Here is a 25,926-nt window from a genome sequence, read left to right as displayed (position 1 = left end):
TTTAATATGTAGCTATAATGTTAGAACATAGAATCTTGTTTCAAATAGTATATCATACTTCAAGTAATACAATGTAAGATGGAGCGGGAGATTTTTACACCCTCATGTCTCAGGCTTTGTCGTTGTCATGGTTTACCTAAGCATCGGGACCTTGAGATCTTGTTCAGATAATCCGAAATTCAGATAATCGAGGTTTGGATAACCGAGGTTGCTCTGTACATGTATCTCTAAGACATACAATGCTCCTTGGACAATTGTTGGTATTGCATCCTGACATCCACACTCAATACCATTTCCTACTGTGTGCACACTCTTGACCTCTCTCACCCATCAGTACTTCCACATGCAATCTCAAAGCTGTCTTGCTCCCCAATTCATTTAATTCTTCAATTCATTTTAATTGCTTTAAAAAGAAAAATAAATGTTCTCAAGATGAGTCACAGTGGACTCAAAATGGTACCTCTATTTCTCTTTCAGATGCTGCCAGACCTGCTGAGTTTCTACATTCAAAATATTTTCTGTTTTATTAATTTTTTTGTTGTTTTTAATTTGCAGTTGTACCTATATCAAATAAAAAAATATAGTTACCCAATATCTATTTTATCAGTGAAGAATCAATAATATGTTTTCTTGAATGATGGAATAAACTATTTTATAATCTTTTAAAGCTGAGCAAAATAATTTACATGACATACATGCACAAAGGTTCAAAAGTTAAAACGGGATAGTGTTCAGTACAAAAGATAGATAAAAGAAATATATTGTTTATAGATTTTAGGATATCTTTAAGATGTACTGTTTTAATCTGAGACTACAGCTGTTTAATTGATGTCTTGTATTCTCAGCAGTAGCAAATATTTCACTTGTCCTTTAGGTTCTCAGTGCCCTGATGTTTCTGTTTAATCAGTTCTGTCACCAAACACTTTCCTTCCTGAGATTTTGAGAGAACACTTTCTCCAGCTGATTCCAGCCACAAGTCATTTGCTCTGCCAGAAACAATTCATTGAAATTCAAGCTTGCTTGCATGTTTTCAATCTACAAAAGTCCTGTTTCTTTAGATTTGCTAAGTGACATTCGATCTCGAATTTCTGAAAATTCGCATAACGGTGTAAATCAAAAATAGGAGACGAGGGTTTTGTCATATTTGACTGAGTTGACTGGTTTCTGAGTTGACTGGTTTCAGTACCTTTCAGTAAAATACTAACACTAATTGCACCAACCTTGTTTACCGCAAGTTGATTTTATGATGTGATCAATCTCTGATCAGGTGATTGCTGTGGCCAAATTAAGGCAATGTCATTCTTTTAAAAAAAATTTAGTGAAAGAAGTCCCAGATATTAAAATCAGATGATGGAAGTTGAAAATTGATAGTCTATATTTTAACACCATGACAATTTCCATGAAACAACGGGCTACTTATAATTCAGTACTGTAAATACCATGACTTAATCGCTGAACCTAGCCAAGCTTTTTCATTAATTTCCATTCTTTTTGCACTGCCAACATGAATGCCAGTAAAACTGTTCCTGAATCCACCACAGGAGAAAGTGAGGACTGCAGATGCTGGAGATCAGAGCTGAAAATGTGTTGCTGGAAAAGCGCAGCAGGTCAGGCAGCATCCAAGGAACAGGAGAATCAACGTTTCGGGCATAAGACCTTCTTCAGGAATTCTGATTCCTGAAGAAGGGCTTATGCCCGAAACGTCGATTCTCCTGTTCCTTGGATGCTGCCTGACCTGCTGCGCTTTTTCAGCAATACATTTTCAGCCCTGAATCCACCACAACCTCCTCTCCATTGCTTCACCCTCCTTCCAAAGTCAACTGCCAGGAAATGCTTCTTTTAAACAACTCACCAGAAAAAATAGCAAAAACAGACTGATTGTGCCTTGTTTTATTTTTAATACAAGCTGTGATGTGATATCATTCCACAAAGGAGCCCTGCAATTCTTTTAAAAACCCTTCACATGATGCAAGCGTTGATGGCAGGTTCAGCATTTATCACCCATGCCAACAAATTGAGTGGCTTACTGGACAGTTCTAAAAGGTAAATTCAGAGTCAATCATTTGTTATCCACCTAGAGTTACCAATAGGCTTGATTGGGTAAGGATAGGCAATTCCCTTCCTGAAATGACATTTGTGAATCTGATGGGTTTTTACAACAAACCAGTAACTTCATAGTTACGTCAACAGGGACTTGTATTTTATTCAAGATTTTCATAATTACCTGAATTTAAATTCCTCTAAGCTGCTGTTGTAAGATTTGCCTTTTGTGTTCTGGTCTTTAGTTGGCTCTCTTGATTACTACACCAGCAAAGAAGATCACTTCACTGCATAAAGAGAATGGCTAAAAGAATGTGTAGCCGAGACCAAACCGTACCATTGCTCATCATGTTGTATCAGCTCTGTACTATTGTTCACTGTAAAGGCAGATCTGCTACCACCATTCTCTTTCAGGATAGGGTTCCACAGACCCTGCTTAGTCTAGTGTAGTAAGGGTAAACCAGTCTACTGGAAAGAAGCTCTTGTTTTAAAGAAGAGGCAATTTGTATGATAACAACCAAATATAATTTACACTGATGTGATAGCCATCATTACTGTGACTATGAGGAAAATCCAGCTAATGGACCTTACTGCCTTGAGATCCTTAGTTGATTCCCCATTAAGTACATGTTACATCATCATACCGAAGGCACTCAATATTAATGCTTTCAGACACTTACACCCTGAGGCAACATCTCCCTCCCTGGTTATTTTCTATAATGAATATTTATACATTTGTGGAAATAATATCTTCCCTCAAATCTTTGACTTCACAAATTTAGGCAGTCTGGAAATTTCATTATTCTACCAGAATATCTTTTGTTCATACTTAGAGGATTGCTGGGTCTCGAGATTAAAGACTTTTGACTTTGACTTTGTTCCTGGCAGTGAAAATTCTAAAAATCCCTTTTCGGATGTTCCTTATTGGATTTGCAGTTGTCTCAGTTATACAAACATTATACACTTACTGCTAGTTTTCAGTCCCTTGATCAAACCTCTCCTTTTAATGTCATATATCTACCTGTTGTCCTTGGCCCAAATGTGTGAACCATCCAGAACTGAGACAGCTATTACAGAATGTAGTATAGCCTGCTTCACCCAATAGGACTGCTCCTTCTTATACATGTCTTGATAGTCTCTCTAGTGTAAATGTGGTCTTCAGCAACTATGATAATGATAGACCACAATGAAGTAGAATGGACTTGCAATTTAGCAATGTTATATAAAGTCAGCATTTTTCTTTAAAAGTGATTTCCACACTCAGTTTCCCCATTCAGATGTGAATTGGTGACACAGTCAACTCCAAAAACTGGCTATAATTGACTGACACTCCCATTACCAAACAGAAATTTGATAACAGACATGATCACATCAGTGATATCATATATTGCAAACATTTCATGCAAATCCTTGACTTTCATATATGTAGTGGTGGTGTGCAACTTTTTCCACCTCTATGCACCATAATAATAGTCAACAGATATAAGGCTTACCGGCAAAAATATAGAGGTCTGTTCCAGACCTGTTCCACTGTCTGGTGGGTACAACAGCTCATACCATTTGTGATAGCACAGATTTCATGTTTGGTGTGAGATCTTCAATCTCTTTAGAAATTGTAGGCTGGCACATTGGTGGCCAACCTGTAGCTCTGGACTTCATGATCCATAATTGACTTCAGTGCATCTTGTCCTGGATGTCAACTTGAAGTGAAGCTGGATTAACTAGCCTTCCAACATATATCAGTAAGTCATTCATGATCATGAAATGCTGCGGGTGCTCAAATTAGATTTTCATGTTTAATCCACTTGACCATTGGTTAGCTAAACTCCAAAACAATACCAACAAAAAGTAATGCACCATCAATCTCTTTCTGCTCCTGTCATATTTGTTTGAAGGCTCTGTGGCCAATGTGTCACTATGTTTATGACTTAACTGTCACTGTCACTGTGGACAGTGCAACTGCTGTCACTTGCAATGCCCCCTGCACTTATACCACTTCATAGGTGAACCTCATGAGGCAGGGTTAGAATCTCTACACTCTTGGAGGCATCCTTGCTCACTTTTTTCTCATCAGTGCTTTGTGTTCTGTCCTCATTAACACCTTGGATCTAAGGATGTGTTCTAAAACTTCTTCTGGATTGCATACCATGTATCTGTGTCTGATAATGTGCATGATGCAGAGTATATCAGCTTTCACCACCTGCCTGGTTCATCCTGGAAGAACACTGCTGTTAAGCCTACAACTGAAGCATCAGCAATTGTTGGTGTTTGGATTGCAACGGGTCAGCCCGTACATGTATATCAGCATGTTCTGAATGTTCTGAATGGCATCCTCTTGGTAAGAGTTTCAACATCAGTGCCACGTTTTCTTCAGCAGGTGCCTCAATGTTCTTGTTGTAGCTGCCAAATGACCCAAACACTTACCCAGTCGATTAACATCTCCACATATCTTTAGAGGTCATGAACTGATTTTGATCTATGAAATTCCTTCATGGCATTTATTTCCCTTGAGTCTGCCATTATGCCATCACTGTCAACAATGCGTCACAAGGCGTTAACTGATTCCTTGGAAAATTCACACTATTATTACGAATGTGTCCTTCATCCTGTCGGTACTTTAAAACTGCCTGCATTTTCTCATCATGCTCCTTCAAAATTTTGCCAGGTCATTCAGGCAGAATGAGGTTTTGAAGACCTTGCAGAATATTAAAACATTTTATTAAATAATCTCTGGGGCTGAGGTGATCTTTAATGGTAACCTATTGAAGCAAAACCTTCCTAAATGGAGTCAGAAATGTGCTAAGAAATCTTGATTGCGCATCCAAAGATACCTGCTCAAAGTAAGTGTTTGCATCAAGTTTAATGAACCCTTGACTTCCAGAAAATTCAGCTAAACTCTCAGCTATGCAGGATGGACTCCTGCCTTGTTGGGTTGCATGAAATCAACATAAATCCAGATGGACTGATTTGGTTTGGATATATTAACCATGCTTGCACACTACTTGATTGGTTTTGTTGCTAGGGAAATGATGCCCAACTCTTCAAGTTGTTGCTGAACCTTCTTGAGTGTTTGTGGACATAATTTAACATTTTTCTTTAGTGCAATTATCTGCTCAATATAAAGCTTCCTGTTTTCATTATATAATTTACAGCATCTTAATTCAAAGACTTTATCTTTTGCTCTTTAACATCTTCAACATTTTGAAAGAGTCTGAGGCAATGACATACATTCATGCTCAACAATGAGAACCCTTGATTATGAAGTATGTTCTTTGATATGGGATATTTCCCATCTTGCAGAATTGCTTGTAGCTATCCCTCCTGTACCTTATAACTGCACTGCTATTAGCTGTGGACATATTTGTTCATGGTGGTATGCTACCTAATACTCATGCCTATATTGAGCTTAAAATTAATGAGATGTCCATTGATACAGATGTCTTCATGCCAAAAAGCTAGGTCAGAATCACCCATTTCTCCTAGGATTACTTCTTGCTATTCTTCTTTATGTGCCTGTCTACCTCATAAACTTCATGTGAGTAACTATTTGCCATCTTGCTGCTCCTACTTTGAGAAAATGAGGACTGAAGATGCTGGAGATCAGAGTCAAGAGTGTGGTGCTGGAAAAGAACAGCAGATCAGGCAGCATCTGAGAAGCAGAAAGATTGATGTTTCAGACATAAGCCCTTCATCAGGAATCTGTTTCCTAATGAAGGGATTTTGCCTGAAACGTTGATTCTCCTGCTCCTCAGATGCTGCCTGACCTGCTGTGCTTTTCCAGCACCACACTCTCGACTGTGTCCTACTTTGGCACATTTTCTAAAGATAACCTATTGTTTTAGAGATAATCTGTTTGATTATTAGCAGGGAATGATTTATGCCTGTGAGTTTCTTTGCAGCATGGCAATGACAATGGCTTTTTGTGTTTTGTGTTTGACCTACTCTCTGGACCAACTTCTCATGTGTGTCTTTATAGATTTTGTATCTTAAGAACTGGATGGTCTCCTGTGATAAAGGTTTATCTTCTCCTCTTAAAAATGGTCTTCCAGACATCTATTTCCCTCATCATTTCAATGACTTTCTGTAGAAATACCTCTTTTGAGTACAACAAATCCGACAAAGACTCATCAGCAATTCCAACAATAATTCTCTCTCCTATTAACTTTAATCTTAAATCATCATCGTTTTGTTTCTCTATTAATCTATAGAAATCATAAATGAAAATATTTATGTATTCCCTAGATGCTGAATACTTCTATTAAATATTGTTCTTTCAAAGAATTATGTTTGTTCTAATGTTAAGGTAATTGGCAAACACTTTTTCTACATCAAGAGTATCTATTGTTTCTTTTATATCAGAAGCTATAATATTAGCTCTACTCCCCGTGCATTTGAAGTGTAATCATGTTTTCAGCTTATAACGTAGTACACAATTTGAAAGTTGTTCTGTACTTTAAGAATGATTTTCTTTAAGACAATCAACTCAGTGCTCTATCTGGTCCATCTCTGAAATTAAATCTTTCTGGCAATATTATTTTTGCTGAGGTGATGATGCTCAATGAAAGATGCAAGTACTTCTATTTATTTCTCACTTTCTCAGCTTGTAAAATTATGCTTTAGTTTTAAAACGTTCCTTCACCAATCAGTGTCTCATGTTAATTAACTCCCTGGATGAACACTGACTCAGCCCTGGTCCTGCAGACCACTGGCACCTTGTGTAATCTGTAATTGGCCTCATAGTGGCCAAAATTCCAACCATGGTGAGTTCCAGCAACTCTCCTACTGTGGCACATCACCTGGTTTGAAATGCTTTTAGCAGTGACCACAGATTCGATCTTGTTGAATCTTGCAACCAGGTTCTCTTCCAGATGCTGACTATTTTCACAAGCAACCTCTTCAAATTGTGTCAGAAGAAATATTCAGATCTCCGTCACTACCAGCTCAATATAAGGCAGCTAAATGGAATCTACATTGTTTGCCCACATGTTGTATAAGCAATCTATACCAATGTTTGTCTTTATGTGTTGTTTGAACAGTTGCTCACAATAAAGTAGATTTGGTGCCCCTCTTCTTTAAGAGGAGTTCAGATGTAGACCGTGCCAACAGTACAGACCACCCCTCTGCCCCAATACCAGTACTAGTGGCTCACGAACCCATGACTCCTACACTAATCTTTCAACCACACCTTCATCTGTCTAATTGTATGTAGGCAATGGCCTAGTGGTAGTAGTAGATTATTAATCTGGAGATCCAGGTAATGTTCTGGGACCTGGATTTGAATCTGCCATGGCAGCGAAAATGTGGAATTAAGAGTCTAATGAATACCATGAAACTATTGTTGATTGTCATAAAACCCAACTGGTTAACTAGTGTCTTTTAGAAAAGGAACTTACAATGCCTACCTGGTCTAGCCTACATCTCACTGGGTCTGGTTGACTGTTAACTGTCTTCTGGACAATACATTTTGGCCCAGAGATTATAATTTTTGAGGTTCTGCTTTTTACTTTAGTGTCGAGCTCCTCATACTTTCTGTGCAGAAATGTTTCTTTTTCTACCTAATGTTGTTGGCAACTACAGGGAAAACAACAACTAGCTCCTCCCCAGTGCAAATTCCCCAACCCTATCAATTGCCACGCAACAGCCATTTAACTCTCACTCTTTGCTGCAGAGAATGGTGTCAATCCCTTTTACTATACTATCACATACTATTACATTCCTTGTTGTTCCCTGTCCTTGAATAACTTCCAGTACCATGCAGCCATGGTCAGTTTACTCACTCACACTGCAGCCCCTACTCTTAACCAAAGAGGCTCACAGAACTGCAAACCTCATGGACAATTGCAAGGGCTGACACTGTCACACTCCTGTCTTCTGTACCTTTTACTTGTCTCATCTCAGAGTCACAGCCTTGTGGTTCTAATCCCTGACAAAATTAGTGTTGTGACTGTATCCTGGTACAAACAATCAAGGTAACATTTCCTATCCTTGATGGGTCACAATGTCTGCAGTTTAGCCTCCAACTCAAACTGAACTCAAGCTTCTTGAACTTTAAACACTTACTCCAGATATGTTTGTCCTGGATCATAAAGACCTATAGAAACCCCATAAACTGTAGCCTTGACAAATCATCTTGTTCTTCTTTGGTTAATCCAAACAGTTATGAGAGGAAAACGATGCAATTTTGCAGCTTTTGTAGAGAAATATAAATGGCTAGAATATTTATATTGTCAGTAACAAAGTCCATTAAGATGATAAATGTGCATCAGTTCACTAGAGATGGGGAAACTCTGTATGGTGAGCTTTAATCTTTAATGAGTTTTAACTAATTAATTATATTATTCACTTACTTATATTCCCTTTCATATATGATCAATTATTATATTATTTTAACACTTAAGAATATTGAAGACCGTAACCACTTCCAGACTCTGTTAAACAGGCAACACCTTTCTCCATAGTGGACCAAAGAGCAATTCCACTCTGCTACAGTAAGTCCAACTCTGTCTCTGGCTGTCTCATCTGCTCCTTTTTGCCAAAGTGTGATTTTTCTCTTGAAGCCAAGTACGTTGTTCATCAAACCGAGGTGGCATTGTTGGATGAGGTACATTTAGAATGGAAGAATTTTGTGATGAAGTAGCCAGTTTCAGAAGACTTAGCAGGACTGTAAAACCTCAGCCTCAAGGATACTTGCAAGAATGAGGTAAAGGCATTAAAACATCAAATTTCACACCTGTGAGACACTAGCTTATTTCAGAATGAAACAGCAATATTATCTGTGTGCTAATATCACCATGATGCTCAGTAGCTATAGTGATTTGGCAGCATCACTAAAACCAATTCACAATTCACACCTAATAATGCTTTCATTTGTGCTACAGCTGCCCAGCAGGGACTTGTGTCTTCAGCCATCAGCCAAAGCTCACCATACAGAGTTTTCCAATCTTTAGTGAACAGCTGCACATTTATCATTTTAATGGACTTCGTTACTGACAATATAAATATTCTAGCAATTTATATTTCTATACAAAAGCTGCAAAATTGAATAGTCTTCCTCTCATCTTTGGATTAAAGAAGAACAAGTGAGCACTGGAACACTTCAAACTTGTAGTTTTAGGTGACGTAGACCTAGAGGACAAGGACTTATTGGACCAGAGGTGCAGAAGCATGCTGGCCTCATGGGAAGGAGTCAGTGCAGTGAGGCTATCACAGTATAGAGTAAACCTGATTACATTCATCAGGTGACATAAATTACATAGCACACTACATACCAGGATATTACTAATGGAATGCTGTAATTGACATGTTTGTGGTTTTCAATGTCATAGCACATGTCACATAGTCTGTTCTGTATTGAGTCAGATATCTGGAGGATTATTACCAATTAACAATATACGTTAATATGACATCTCAGACATATGTGCATAATTTGGGTTACATGCTTAGAATTATTATGTCATATATAGTTGACTGACTAAGAGACTAAAAAGCAGTCTGACTACCACCTGAATGACTAGACATTATTTACAAACCTTTTTTATGAGAGTGCCACATTTCATAATGCTATCTATCTGAGATCTGTACAATGATGTAACAGAAATCAATCATTAAGAGAAAATTTGACTTGGGATTATGGCATATATGATTGAAAATGAGCAGAGAGGTAGAGATACCATATGTCATTTTTACCTAGAGTCAAAATTGCCCTGAGTGTTGTAGAAGATGATTTCTGTTCACATTTGTATAGAAGTTTTCCTATTTAAATGTGACATGCTATAAATACACAAACTGACAATGTAATGACCATGTGCCCATTGAATATCCCTTAAAAGATCTAAATTTTTTCAAAGGCAATTCCTTTTTCAAATATATCTGCAATCTGATTTTTATGCTTGGCATTTTGAAGTTCAATTTATTTTTTTGAAACAGATTCACAATAACAAGAATCAGTTAAGAGACAAATCAAAATATATTCAATGTAATTTAATAACATTTCTAGAACTTCAAAGCTGAGGCGTGCATTAGGGACTTACCTTCCTCAGCTAATCCTATTGCAATCAATTGAATAATGATCTCCAATCATTTAACTTTACATAGCCAGTTTTCCCATTGGGTAAAAGTTAGAGAATGTAAAACAAATCTGCAGTTCCTCAATTCTTCACCAAAAGCCTAATGGCACTGACAACTTAGACAGAATTTCTTTTTTTAAATTGCTGAAAGAGCATTTGGCCCATTACCCAATGGTAATGTAACCTCTACCCACTGTCACACTGGACTGAGTAACATTTACATAATACTACTGACCACTCAGCTGCTCCTCCCTGTTAAAAGCATAGAACATAGAACAATACAGCACAGAACAGGCCCTTTGGCCCTCGATGTTGCGCCGACCTGTGAACGATTCTCAGGTCGTCTCCCTACACAATCCCAAAATCATCCATGTGCTTATCTAAGGATTGTTTAAATCTCCCTGATGTGGCTGAGTTGACTACATTAGCAGATAGTGCATTCCACGCCCTTACCATTCTCTGAGCAAAGAACCTGCCTCTGACATCTGTCTTAAATCTATCACCCCTCCCCTCAATTTGTAGCCATGCTCCCTCGTACACGCTAAAGTAATCATCCTAGGAAAAAGACTTTCAATGTCTACCAAAAGTTGTTCATTTAGGCTTCTATTCCATGGAATGACTTCAGTTTTCAGTTCACTATTTGAATTCAGGTTGATGGGAGAATGCTTTTAGGGGAAGAGTTCATTTTTAAAAATTATCACAGACTGAAATGGAGGGGATAGGAGGCTTGTTTCTGGATTTTCAGAGAGTTGGGTAATCTTTGCACACCTTCAAAAATGGCGTATGGGACCAATTTTACTAGTAGCAGAGAAAAGGCAAGACGCAGTTTACACAGGAGGGAAACTCCAACTCAGCAGAGCCATTTGAAGTGAGTGGTTAGTACACAGTTCAAACAGACTTCATTTTGGCTGTTGCAAGGGCATTTATCACAGTTCAAGTGCCATGAATCGGTGGAATAGACATAAATATTTGTGAAGGGTGAGTAAGGCCTGTCTAACTGTTATGATCTCAATTTTTATTTAAAATCCCTACCCTTGAAACTCTAAAAAAAAGCTTACAGCTGCCAGTGACAGCTTACTAATAAAAGACAGTCTGCTGGGCTACTTTGATTGATTGGTTATCTGTCGGAGATTGGAAACAATGCACTTGGTCACGTAACTTCACTAGAAAACTTTGCTGACATTTCCTAAGGTTATATTATTATGAATGCTTAGCTGAATTGTAAAAGCTAAAATGATTTTAACTGAAAATCACATTCACAGTTTGACTGAAACGGATTTTAAAGGAGTAACTGTCTTTAATGTAGGGCCTGAATAGAAGCCAGTGTGTTTTGAGAAGAAGATAACCACTTGAGGAGATTTAGAAGCTGTGCTGTTTTATCGATGAAATTTAATGAATTCGCTTATGGTGAGTTGGTTGGGAGGAGGACAACAGAGAATAATTAATCAGGTGGCAGTGTTACAGATAGGGAGCCCACCATCTTCCAGCCTATATCCTGATTAGATCCATATCAAGAAAATCAGCTTCCTGCCCACTGCCAACTAAGGCCCTTAAGTGGCCAATTAACACTCATCAGTAAGGCCCTCATTAAACTGATACACATAACCAGGAGATTTAGAATCTCCTCAGAAAGGGAAAAAAACTGACACTGATACTAACCTCGTGGCCGTTGCGCAACATAAAATTAGATTAGATTACCTACAGTGTGGAAACAGGCCCTTCAGTCCAACAGGTCCACACCGACCCTCCAAAGAGCAACTCACCCAGAGCCATTCCCCTATATCTAATACTAAAGGCAATTTAGTATGGCCAATTCACCTAACCTGCACATCTTTGGACTGTGGAAGGAAACCCACGCACACACGTGGAGAATGCACAAACTCCACACAGACAGTTGCCTGGGTCTTTGGTGCTGTGAGGCAGCAGTGCTAACCACTGTGCCACCATGCCGCCCTAGCAAAGCCATACATAGTTGTTTGTTGGAGGGTGGAATAGGGGCATTGGGGCTGTGTTCACTTCTTCAAAGACACTCAGTACATGATGGAGGAATTCAGAATTGGGAATAGGGTGCCTGCTGAGAGCCACCTATGTCCTTTCTGTTGAAAGCCTTCATCCCACCTTATTCACCCATCATTCAAACCTGAGCCTCTCCCAGCAATCTGTATTTGTAGCTTGAATCCATCCACAATCCTGATTTTTGGATTGGTGTTGCACCATCTGCAACCTTGTTCTGCTAATTGCTACTCAATGACTCGGATTAGCTGGCAAATCTTGGCAGGTAATCTTCTCCATTCCTGGGTTCCTTAAACTCATGGAAGGCTCACTAATGCCCAGTTAATGCTCATGTGGCACTTAAGTTGAGGGGCCTTCTCAAAGATTTAATGCAGGGTTCTCGATGGCTATCCAGTCAGTGGATGAGACCCCTCCTGACTATTAAATACCACCTGATGAACTGCAATTTCATTCATAATTTAGAGCGTACAAGTTAGAGATGCATTAGTTTACGAAAGCTTTTCTTTCTATTCTATACGGTGTTTGAGGTTTGCCTATAGTGGATTGTGGGTAAGTAGCTGTGCCAGTGTCAGAGTGTGTATGAAAGGCATTGAGCTGGCATTGAGGGTGTTAGGGGCCATGTGGGTGCTACTAGAATGGATGAGAGGCCAAGAGGTGTAAAGGCCTAACAGTTTCTCAAACAACTGGCACAAATTCCCAGAGAACTGGGGTAGGCCTTTTAAATAGCCCACCTTAGCTCTCCTCTATCCCTGTGCCACCTAGTCCTTGAGATTTCAAGTCAATGGCCCTGACTCCATTCTGTACCTGACTTCCTGCTACCGTTGCAGTGAGTTCCATGTGATTTAGGTTACTTTTTTACAGAGACAGGCTCGACAAGCCTTTTCCTCACTACCCACTTCCGTAGCCAAACTCCAACTCCAACTCCAACTCCCTATTGTGGTTACCAAAGGTGGAATATAGAGAGAAGTCATCTCTGTGTATTTTCCTGCAGAAACTATTCAGGTTTCTGTGTCCTCCTCCATCTCCACGACTGTGCTTTCAACTGTACATATATCTCCTCTGCCAGAAATCAAAACCCAATCTAAATCAGAATGTATATCTTTAAAATGCTGATTCCATTATTTTTCCATAGATTGTTCCAAGTAGCAGCCGCCACTGACCACACATCACCTCAGAACTATAATTGAGCTCAACCCCTCATGAATTGACATGAGTGATTGACTGGTTATATATAATTAAGGTTAAAGTTGTTTGACTGCAATACATTTCCAATTGATCAAATAAAGTCACAGTAAAGGTCAAACTGGATTTGCAATTATATCTTTTTTTGGCATTGCATGATTTTGTGTTAAGTCAGTTGTGATATTAAGCTTTTTAGTTATACAGGTTGTTTGATCCAAAACTTATTAATTTAGAATGTGTAATGTATTTTATTCAAGGTTTAACATGATCAGTCTGATAAGAATTAGCAGATTAGTGAACTAGTTAAAATATTCTCTTCATAGTCAGAATAATTCAGTGGTCTCAAGGGAATAAAATAACACCACTGAAGTTAAACTACCAGTCCATGAGACACCTTTGATAGCAGATGGCATAGGTATATCTCAGACATAGTCACCAACATTTGTATTGTTGTGTAGTCTCTTTTTTTCAGAAAAGATGCAAGTTCTTTCAAGGAACGTGCATGTATGTTTACTTTAGCGATGGAAAGGGACAGGTATATACCACAGGGCAAGAGTTATAGCTGGGAGAAAGGCAATTATGAGGCAAATAGGCAAGATTTAGGACGCATAGAATGGGGAAGGAAACTGCAGGAAATAGGCACAATTGAAATGTGGAGTTTGTTCAAGGAACAGCTACTGTGTGTCTTTGATAAGCTGCAGAGCTGGGTTCAGAAGTAGCAAATGGAGTTTAATGTGGAAAAGTGTGAGGTGATTCACTTTGGAAGGACTAACAGGAATACAGAGTACTGGGCTAATGGTAAGATTCTTGGTAGTGTGGATGAACAGAGAGAACTTGGTGTCCATGTGCATAGATCCCTGAAAGTTGCCACGCAGGTTGATAGGGTTGTTAAGAAGGCATACGGTGTGTTAGGCCTTATTGGTGGAGGGATTGAGTTTCGGAGCCATGAGGTTATGTTGCAGCTGTGCAAAATGCTGGTGCGGCCACACTTAGATTATTGCGTACAGTTCTGGTGGCTGCATTATATGAAAGATGTGTAAGCATTGGAAAGGGTGCAGAAGAGATTTACCATGATGTTGCCTGGTATGGAGGGAAGGTCTTATGAAGAAAGGCTGAGGGACTTGAGGCTGTTTTTGTTAGAGAGAAGAAGGTTAAGAGGTAACTTAATAGAGACATAGAAGATGATCAGAGGATTAGATAGGGTGGGCAATGAGAGCCTTTTTCCTCGAATGGTGATGGCTAGCATGAGGGGCATAGCTTTAAACTGAGGGGTGATAGATATAGGACAGATGTCAGAGGTAGTTTCTTTACTCAGAGAGTAGTAAGGGTGTGGAATGCCCTGCTTGCAACTGTAGTAGACTCGCCAACTTTAAGGACATTTATATGTTCACTGGATAAATATATGGATGATAATGGAATAGCATAGGTTAGATGGGCTTCAGATTGGTTTCACAGGTCAGTGCAACATTGAAGGCCGAAGGGCCTGTAATGTTCTACGTTCTACATAATTCATCATTGATGAGCATCTCATCTGATCAGATCTGTTGAATTTGAATCTAAAAGATTCATACAATTTGTCAAAAGAAAGTTGCAGAGGCAATAGAAGAGCTGTTTCAAGTGTTAGAAAAAAATAGCAAATGCATCCTTAGTTACAGCTTGTTTTGCAAATAACCGAAAGTGGCTTCATAAATAAGGCTGAAACTTTTGCTTTAAACTCTAAAAATAACCCACGTTTGATCCATAATTATACAGAATGAGAAAATTACAGCAAAGATCAAAAAAGGGAACCGGAGAAAGAATCCTCGCCACAAGCCTGGCATGACTGGGAGTCAAACATTCACCATTATAAGGGTGAAAGGGTTACAGAACTGGGCAAGCAGAATGTGTAGTAATATGGATAAAACCTATTACAGTAGCAAATAGGAATTTTACCAAAAATAATCAAGCAACAGAAAGCCCATGTAACATGTAAAGTTGCAAGATACTTTGGGAGTTGTCTGCACATGCTTCCCACCAGTAAAGATGAAGTGAGTTCATTTAAACGCAGAGAGGGAGAAACATATATTTACACAAGATGCAAAACTCTCACTTTCACATGGCCTATAGGAAATAAATGTATTTGGGATAGCTTTCTAGAAAACTGAACCAGAATTTTCAGAAGCAGAACATTATGCAGTATGCCCTATTCGGGATTTTCCCTTAATCTTCAGTTTGTAAGTTTGATATATGTATAACACTAGAAATATGAAAATAGTAATGGCACGGCAAAGGCAGAAGGGTAGCCAGAATCTGGATGACTCATGAGATCAAGATTCCTTGAGTAATGAGATTAAAGGATTAAGAAAGAAACAAGAAAAGGAGATTAGGCAGAGTGAAGTGGAACCACAGAGAGCAAAATGGAGACAGAAATTACTATTGGGTGTCTGAGGAAATAAGGGAGGCTATTAAATTGAAAGAGAAGCCATACAAAGTGGCCAAAATCAGTGAGAAACTAGAAAATTGGGAAAGCTTTAAAGGTCAACAGAAAGCCACCAAAAAAAGCTATAAAGAAAAGTAAGATGCATTATAATAAAAAAAACTATTTCAAAATATAAAGACAGATAGCAAAAGTTTCTGTAAATATATAAAACAAATAAAGTGGTTAAAGTAAATATTGGTCCTTTTGAGGATGAGAACGGGGATTTAGTAATGGGATATGAGGAAATGTCCGAGGCACTGAACAGGTATTTTGTGTTGGTCTTCACAGTGGAAGACATGCCAGTAACTGACAAAAAGACGAAGATAGGTGAGGACCTGGAAACAATCATTATCGTGAAAGAGGTAGTGTTGGGCAAGCTAATGGAGCTAAGGGTAGACAAATCTCCTGGCCCTGATGAAGAGCATCCCAGGGTACTAAAACAGATGGCAGGAGAAATAGCAAATGCACTTGTTGCCATTTTCCAAAATTCACTGGACTCTGGGGCAGTTCCAGCAGATTGGAAAACAGCAAACATGACACAACTGTTTAAAAAAAGGTGGACAAAAGATGGGAAATTATAGACCAGTTAGCTTAACTTCTGTAGTGGGGAAAAATGCTTGAGTCTATTATCAAGGAAGAAATAACAAGGCATCTAGATAGAAATTGTCCTGTTGGGCAGACACAGCATGGGTTCATGAAAGACAGATCATGCTTAGCTAATCTACTGGAATTTGATGAAGACATTACGGGCACAGTGGACAATGGGGTCCCAGCACATGTGGTGTATCTAGATTTCCAAAAGGCATTTGACAAAGTGCCACACAAAAGATTGCTGCATAAGATAAAGATGCATGGTGTTACAGGCAATGTATGAGCATGGATAGAGGATTGGTTAACTAACAAGAAGCAAAGTGTGGGATAAATGAGTGTTTTTCTGCTTGGCAATCAGTGACTAGTGGTGTGCCTCATGGATCAGTGTTGGGACAGCAATTATTCACAATTTACATAGATGATTTGGAGTTGAGGATCATGTGGAATGTGTCAGAGTTTATGGATGACACTGAGATGAGTGGTAGAGCAAAGTGTGCAGAAGACTGTGAAACTTTGCAAAGGAACATACTTTAAATGAATGGGCAACGGTCTGCCAGATGGAGTACAATGTTAATTAATTTGAAGATATCCATTTTGGTAGGAAAAACAGTAAAAAGTACTGGGTGTCCCTGTGCATGAATCATAGAAGGTTGGTCTGTAGGTGCATAAGTAATTAAGAAGGCAAATGGAATTTTATCCTTCATTTCTAAATGGATTGAGTTTAAAAGCCGGGAGGTTATGTTGCAGCTGTATAGGGTGCTGGTGAAGCCACACCTGGAGTACTGCATGCAGTTTTGCTCTCCTTACTTGAGAAAGGATTTACTGGCACTAGAGGAGGTGCAGAGGATGTTCACTAGGTTGATTCCAAAGTTGAGGGGGTTGGCTTATGAGGAGAGACTAAGTAGACTGGGATTATATTCATTGGAATTTAGAAGATTGATCATTGGGATCTTATAAAAACATGTAAAATTAAAAAGGGAATAGCTAGGATAGAAGTAGAGAGGAGGTATCATTGCAGATAAAACTAGGACAATAGGGCATAGCCTCAATATTAGCGGAAAAAGATTTAGGACTGAATTGAGAAGGAACTTCTTCACCCAGTGAATCTATGGAATTCCCTGCCCAGTGAAGCAGTTGAGGCTTCCTCAGTAAATGCTTTTAAAGCTAAGATAGTTTTTTGAACAATAAATGAATTAAGTGTTATGGTGAGAGAGTTGGTAGGTGGAGCTGAGGCCATGAAAAGATCAACCATGATCTTATTGAATGATGGAGCAGGCTCGAGGGGCTAGACTGCTACTCCTGCTCCTAGTTCGTATGTTCTTATGTACTGCCTCTTCAGAGTCAGCTATCAGAATGACATTATCTCTGACACTCCCCTTTTTTTTAATCTGCTGGTCAGAGCTCCCTGATTAGGCCAAGCTAACAGCCACAATCAGGGAACACATATTCTATGAGATCCATCTACCTGACCTCATTACAATTACTACTGATTCTGAGGATATAGGCTGGTCCTTTTTATTGGAGAGCCTCCTGGGGCATTTTAGAACTGGGTCATGTTTTTATGAATGGCATCAGATATGGGGGGCGTGTAATGCATGGGAGTTTGCCTCTTGTGCCTGGAGAATTTCACTCTCTTCTTCGGCGACCAAAGCATCGAGGCGGCTATGTCCATCATGTCCGTCTCCAATTCTGAAGATGCAGCAACCCTTGACAGAAAAGGAGAACCTGTGGGTTCTGGCAGCCTTTCCAAAATGTTCCAAGGGGCAGGGCACATTTTGCTCCTGCACCATTTGCAAACTTACAGATTTCATGTGGTCCATGTGTTTGTTCAGAACCATTGTACCTACCCAAACTTTATATATCACTGGTACTGATTCTTTCTTTTAATTTAAGGAAGAAAGCCTGTTATGTAGGCCTAACCAGCCATATGACTTGTACCAACATGGTTGAAGGGTATCAGAACAACCAAAAGGTGATCAGCAAAATCATATCCAGTAAATTATTTAGTAGATTTTATAAATATATTCAGAGTATCAACAGTACAAGGGAATATAAAATAAGTCAAAGAAAGGAATTTAATAGTTTTAATAGAAGGGGTAAAATGGTTTTCAGGAAAACAATATGATTTAAGCTAAACAAATCTCCAGGCTTGAGAGGGTCTTCGCTCCATGGTGCTAAAAGATACAAAAGAAGAAACTGAGGTAAGATGATCCTAATTTTCCAAAATCAAAACAGAAAGTACTGGAGAAGGTCAGCTGATCTGGTAGCAGCTGTAAAGGGGAAAACACAGTTAACTCTATTCCTCCCATTCTGAAGTGAAGTGGTTGAGGTGACCAATAAAACCAAGCTGTATCATTGCATGGCATTATTCTGAGTAAACATTTATTCAAATCCAACACCAAGCAATAAATTCAGATATACTTTAAATGGGTTAGGGAATGTGGTAAATAGTATGTATAATAAAAGTCCATTTGAAAACAGACAACACAAAACATAATTTATATTCTACAAAAGTAGACAGACTCAAAGTACACATACTGATCATTGCAGAAAACTGGTAGAACCTATTTTAAAAACAAACAATGATACAAACTAGTATACATAGTAATTGGGAGAAATTGTATCTGAGGGTCTTTATTAAAGCAACTTCATAATAAATCTCTGAGACAAAAGAGTTTATGATTGATATTATAACTGAGAATGACAGAATCGATTGACAGCTGCAGCATTGTAATTCAAATCAGTGACTTTTGATATGTAATCTTGTACCCAAGGACCTTATTGTTAACTATATACTTTGAAGATTCAAGTCTATAACTCTACGGCAGATTAAAGCACAGTTATACTCTAATTTTGATAATTCATACGCTACCTGCACTTTGATTCTCTATAATTTCTATCAGTCATTCTTAGTACATACTTGGTGTGCAATGAACAAACTATATTTATTTTCTATCATTGGGGTTCATCATCCAAATCTCAGTCAGTGTTGTCAACACCTGAAACAAAAGGCAACTGTAAGCAAGACAATTACAAAACACAAAACCAGAATAAATAATCAATTAATGATCTCACCTTTATTTGAGCTATTTGAAGGCACCCAATCAGTTTCCTTTAGAGTTCTGAACTGAACACGCTTGCTTGCCCGACTTTCCCCATTCAGACCAACCGACTGAACTTGAATCACATATTCTGTGTCTTCTTCCAAATCCCACAGCACACAAGCTCGATTTGTTGTATTCACCTCACGGATAGATCTTTGCATCTGACCATCTTTCCTCTGCATCAAACAGTAAATTGAAAAAAGAGATGATGCTAAATATATGATTCTGAGTAAAGTTCAGCTCAGACTTCATGAACAGCCTGTGTGGTCACCTCATCAGTATATAGTTCATGAAAACAATTGCAATTTCATAGCAAGATCTGCCAAATCATGTCCTGATCATTATCTCCTTTACAAGGAAAAGGTTTGATTTTATAAACTCTTTAGAGACTTCAAACCTTAATTGAAGTCCAAGCATGAGTGTTGCATCTACTAATTAATTGCAAATCAATCTGTTTCTAATTTTCATTGTTTGAGAAATGAGAGAGGAAAGAAAGGAGGACCTACAAATTCAGGAGAATCAATTTGGAGCGCATGGAAGGCATACAGAGTACAATGGCAGTGCCTGAATGGCAAGGCTGGAAATAACACAAAATTCATCCTCAGCCCTCATTTTTACAAAGATGGAGCGCTACGGATAACTCGAGGCAAATTGCCCAGCACAGTGTGCTTGATAATTTGATACTGTTAACAACAGCCCTCAGGCAGGTGAGGAAGGACAAATGTATGTCAGGCAGAAGTGGAGTTAGATTGTTAGTGATGGAGCAACTGATAGCTGGCAAGGCTGTCTTCCATGTTCTGTTAAAGTGAGTTTAAGAGCAGCACTCCTGCTGCTTTGGTTCCTCTTTCAGGCAAGTACCTTTTAGAAACTTTGCTTTGTTGTGGCTTTTTTTATTGGTAACTGTTGCCTCACAGCAAACTGATCCTTCCAGGGAGTTTAAATAAGCACTAGGTTTGTGATTTGCAAATGCAAAAATCCTAACCCTAATTAGAAGGGGTTAAGAGATTTAAGTAAGGTGAATGCATTTTAAGCATACCACACGAGCTCATGGCTTCTCATAGAGTTGAATGTCATGACTTCTTAGTGTCTCTTAAGGTTCTTAGGGAACCAGTTAACATATTTCAGTCAAGCTCGCTCTGTGTAATTGGCAGCCCAGTTTGAAACTCATTGCAGCAGTGCTTCTTTCTCAGGGTGGAAAAATCTGGCAGTGAAATACAGGAGGGTGTTGCCAGCATATGAGTACTGTGCCCAGTATTCCTGCGAGCCAAAAAGAACAGGTGTGTCCTACAATGAAGGCTCCACTGCAGACCCCTCTTTTTTTCCACCCTGTCTGTCTACCTTTTCTAATTTACAGCCGCTACAGTTCTTCTTCCAAATACCCTTATAAGCATCCCACCACTGCTTTTCTGTTTTGGCTAATGATTTGGACAATGGTCAGACAAAAACACAATAAAAGAATGGTAATGGGATGCTGAAACTTGGTACCACAAGGAATAGTTGATGCAAGTTGTGGGCGGCACGATGGCACTGTGGGCAGCACGGTGGCACAATGGTTAGCACTGCTGCCTCACAGCGCCAGAGACCCGGGTTCAATTCTCGCCTCAGGCGACTGACTGTGTGGAGTTTGCACGTTCTCCCTGTGTCTGCGTGGGTTTCCTCCGGGTGCTCCGGTTTCCTCCCACAGTCACAAAGATGAGCAGGTCAGGTGAATTGGCCATGCTAAATTACCTGTAGTGTTAGGTAAGGGGTAAATGTAGGGGTATGGGTGGGTTGCGATCGGCAGGTCGGTGTGGAAGGGCCGAAGGGCCTGTTTCCACACTGTAATGTAATCTAAAAAATCTAAAAAAAAGTTGGGTTGATGCATTTTACAGGAAGCTAGACAGACACATGAAGAAAAAAAATAAATAGAAGTCTATGGTAATGGGGCTTTATGAAGGGCAAATGAGGCAGAGGAGACTATGTGGGCTGTTTGAGCTGTAACAGCACATGAACTTTCTTTAAAAATCATTGTTCTGTTTTCAATAATTATATTCCCCAAGTGCCTATAATAATTTCATCTGCTTCTTATGCCATTTGGAGGCATTCATTTTGACAGATGTGAAAACTACCTTCTGGAGGTGGTTATGACATTGGATGGATGTTGCCTTTGTTTTGCAGCATGTGACTGATTCAGAATTATTAATGATGATGATCAAGAATGCAAGGGAAATTTTCTAGTTAGTGCAATGTCGGAGTTACTGCTGGATGAGATTTTACTGCATCTATTTTCCAACTAAGACAACTAATACTTAGATTTCTAATCAACAGCAATGGAACAGTGCGGCCTCTGGGTTAACAGTTCAATATAAAAGAGATTCAAATTAATAAAATTATCCAAAGAATGCGAGATTGCATGATTACACAAGGTTGGCTTTTTAATTTAATAATAAGTCTTGGGTCATTAAAAATGGGATAATGTTGAGTAAGTAGTTGTATTGGTGACAAGTTCAATTTTCAAGGCTGCCTACAAAGCTAAACAACTTCTGCTTTCCTTCTCTCCCAAACATCCCATTAAAGTATTTATACCAACTGTGATTACAGTAATTATAATGCATACTGGAAAATGATAGAAAGAACAGAGCTGGTTCATCTTAACAAACAAACATCAGGTCAAATTAATACCACCTACAGATAAAATTCTCACCTCACTCTTTAAAGTGATCTATACTTGAGCTAACAGTCTAAATTAAAGTAATAACAATTAGTGAAAAAAACAATAAACAATGCACATCTACAAAACCGAAACAAAATGGATAAGATTCACCATGATTATCTTGGTGCTGCATTGCAAGAGTTCATTAGAAACCAACAACAGCAGGAAGCTGAATTAGAACTGGTATGAAGCTGCGAGAGCATACTGGAGAACTGAAGTGCTGTACCGTGATGATGTATACAGCTGCTATCACTGACAGTGTGGTGGAATGATGTTGGCTGGGGGTCAGATGATAAAGAGATAGTTAAAAGGTAATTTTAAAACCCCCATGGTGACAGAGGCTTGTGCTGCTTTCATGGCTATTTAAATTTAAAGATCTAACTCCATGCACAGGAAGGCCACCCACTCTAGAGGGCAGACAGTCTAATGTAAATTGGAGTAATTTGAAGATTCTGTGCTATTAACAGGGTGATATACCTTTTCTGGTAATACTGTGGATCCAGGTCCATACAAGTCTTAGGGTTCTCTATGAGCCGAAGAGAGCCTGTTTCTGACACTTTGGGTCTCGCCTTCTGGGCTCTGTTCCAACCTGTACCAGTTTTTTGGGACCATCTGTGCTATCTAGCAGCAGCTCAACAAACCCCACTCCAATAATCTGGGCTCCGATCCACCAGCGATGATGTCATTCCCAGTGGCTTTTGGCAGTGATGGAGTAACAAACGTGGCCTAAGAATTAAAATCTCTCTCTCACCTCATGATCAAGGGGGCTAGGCAGTTTGCTGCCCACTTCAATCTCCATATTGTGTTCAAAGTTAAAAATAATTGTTAAGTTTTAAATTCACTTGCATCAATCAAATTCAATCAATCAATTCCACACTGTAAGAATTCTAATTTGAATTCATAATGCAGAATCTGATTTTTTTTCATTATGAATGGAGCTGGGAAGTGGGGCCATAGGAGAGAAGCAAGGTCAAGGTAGGGGAGGGAAGTCTGGTAGTGTGGTTGAAGGAGGGGAACAAGGCCAAGAGAAGGGGAGGAGGAACTTGGAGGGTGGTGGTGATAGGAATCCTAAGGGAGGAGGCATCCCAGGGGAGAAGACAGGGCACAGGTAAGGAGAGAGGGGCTGGAAGAAGAGACCATAATAGGGATAGATGAAGACAACATAACTGATCTTCTGAATCCTTTCCTTTTTAGAGAAATGGTGAAATGATCTCAAAAAATTACAGTGTACCAAAAGCTGTTGTGTTTTGAACAGCTTTCATTGTTAGGAGAAGAAGATAGAATTTTTATATCAGTATCGGTGGTCTAAAATAAAAATTGTTGTAATATTACCTAATATGGGAGATAGAACATTGTTCTTGTCCATTAACCATTCCAAAACCTTGGGCATTTAGCTGCAAAAATTCCCCAACTAGAAGTCTACTCAACTTCTGGAACAAGACATTTATTAACTTCTGGGAGTGAATTCATTTATTCTGATATTGATTACAATGAAAACTGGCAGTTGCTGAACAAAACTGCATCGAACAGCAGTCTGCTGAGATTTCATAAACCGCAGCTAAGAATTGAAATGATTTTGTGAAGCATTACCAATTGTGAAATGGCATAACCAATGATAATATCTCCTTCAGGTACATCCCAGGACACAGTGGCAGAGTTGGCCTTCAGGTGACTGACAGTGACATTGACAGGAGCAGGTGGTCTATCAGCTGAAAAACACAAATCAATGGTTGACATTAGAGTCATTGTTCCTTGCAACTACCAACACTCCTGATAAATATTTATCTTACTGATTAATGGTACATTGACATGTTCATCCAGTAGCAAATGTAAAACATGTGCTGCTAATTTTGTGATCCTAAAGATGATGTTTTACTGATAAAAACTTTGATTCATTTTATTAGTACTCTGAGAACCATTTTATACCACTGTGAAATGATGTCATTTGCAAAATGTTTCCTCCATTAAGTCTGTGTCACTATTGTTACCACTCTATTCTCTTTCAGGCAGAAAGAATGTGGTGTCTGTGTTTTCAACTTCTAAACCTTATAGATTTATGATGGGTGATATTAATAATAATAATTCACAGGGCAAATTCTTCAAATTGTTGAATGGTTCAAGTCTTCTTGGCATTTACTGTTTTGTTCCATCAGAATTTCCAGCTCATTTTGAAACTTTTGATTCTACAGCCTGGATTGTTCTCACTCTATCAAAATAGGCACACCTAAATCTACAAACCATAGCCCTAAACACAAAATTAACACATTAAACATTATAAGTTCTGCTGGAAGATCCATTGTGTCCCAATATAAACTACAGAATTTTGTGGACATCTTGACAATATGCCTTTGACCATCCTATGTTTGCTATTGATCCTGAAAAAATCTAATCACTTTCCTTTCTCACGTGACTAAAGTTGGCCTCTCAACTGAAATTTGTCTGCTTACCTGTATGAAAGATATTGAGGGTTATCATGCTATATTATACCACGATTTAGTGCATTCAATAAAATGTTTCACTTGCAGATTAACTTGCTTGGAGATTGTTCAGGAGTGACAGCCTCATGATGTTTTTACTATGGTTCACAATGTCACATTAATGATAATGGTTGAACAATCAATCACTCATCAGGTATTGATTATCTCTGTGGGTTGGTTTATTTGAGACAGTAAAATGCAAGTTGTGAAATGGACATTACAGCAGAACAATTGATTTGAGAGTGTGCAGCTTGCAAACACAAAGCAGGCAAACAACCAGGCAGAGTCACACCATTGAGCAACATTTAGAGTCCTTAACAGTGGACTCTCTTAAAAGCATGGTACACATATAATAGTGAAAGAGATATTAAAAATGGACTTCAGAGCTCCTGAACTCTTGTAAATTCCTGATAAATCAGGTTAGATCCTATTGTTTCATTATTGTCCACTGCCATGTGATTGTGATGTTACATCTGATTGTTTAGCACAAAGCCATTCTTTGCAAGGAGTTTATTAAAGAATGAGAGAAATATAACGCCACTCAATTGTCATGAGTTAAATTCAATCCCCCATTTTCCGTCTTGACATTAATCATGTTGTTCTGGGCAGGAACAAAATGAAGGCTGGCCACTTTGTTGATCAGAAAGGAATATCAACACGTTTTAGGACTCCATCGAGGACAACAATCTACTTTGATAAGCTGTGCTTGGCTCAACAAGGCCTTAAAGAATTACAACAAGATTACTCTCAACAAACACTATTTCAATTCCATCTCAAACATCAAAAACTGTAAGTACAACGAACGTTTATCTACCCACCTCCACAACCAGCGTTCCTCAAACATTCCAGAAGATTCCCCTGGCCTCGGAATGTTCTCAGACGCCATTGGCCATGCGGCTGATGCAGCTACCACCCCCACGCTGATTGATGATGTCACTTCTGCCCCCATCATGGCCACTCCCACAACCACTTTCACCCCTCACAATTTCTCATGCATCACACGTGACATCACTTCCGCCCTACACATCATCGCTGATGCCACATGCTCAGTGACTTCCGCCACCCCTACTGCCATGGTCACCACCACTTCCGCCCCCACCAGCGCCACTCACCTGCATTCTGCTGACATGCCCCCCACAGATCCCACTGTCACTATCCCCACCCCCCAGAACCCTGAGGGGAACACTACCCATGCTCATGACTCCACCCCCATTTCCCCCAACAGTTGACCCACTCCAGGTACTGGCTCCGACCCCACTCCCAGCTCCACACCCACACCAGATCCCAGCTCCCAGCCCTGCCG

General features: G+C 39.2%; 1 protein-coding gene across 3 annotated transcripts in view; it reads right to left on the bottom strand.

Annotated features, from left to right (window-relative positions):
* fndc4b (fibronectin type III domain containing 4b) overlaps window positions 1-25,926 on the bottom strand; it is a 206,766-nt gene that overhangs the window by 94,859 nt on the left and 85,981 nt on the right. For all 3 annotated transcript variants that reach the window (XM_043682520.1, XM_043682510.1, XM_043682517.1), the window contains 2 exons: window positions 23,737-23,855; window positions 19,426-19,630 (listed from right to left, as the gene is read on the bottom strand). In XM_043682520.1, coding sequence (XP_043538455.1) covers window positions 19,426-19,615 — 190 coding nt within the window. In that variant the 5' untranslated portion in view covers window positions 19,616-19,630; window positions 23,737-23,855. The remainder of the gene's footprint in view (window positions 1-19,425; window positions 19,631-23,736; window positions 23,856-25,926) is intronic.

The sequence above is a fragment of the Chiloscyllium plagiosum genome, chromosome 3 (assembly GCF_004010195.1).
Source record: "Chiloscyllium plagiosum isolate BGI_BamShark_2017 chromosome 3, ASM401019v2, whole genome shotgun sequence".
Taxonomy (NCBI): Eukaryota; Metazoa; Chordata; class Chondrichthyes; order Orectolobiformes; family Hemiscylliidae; genus Chiloscyllium; species Chiloscyllium plagiosum.
This window is presented reverse-complemented; position numbering and strand designations above follow the sequence as displayed.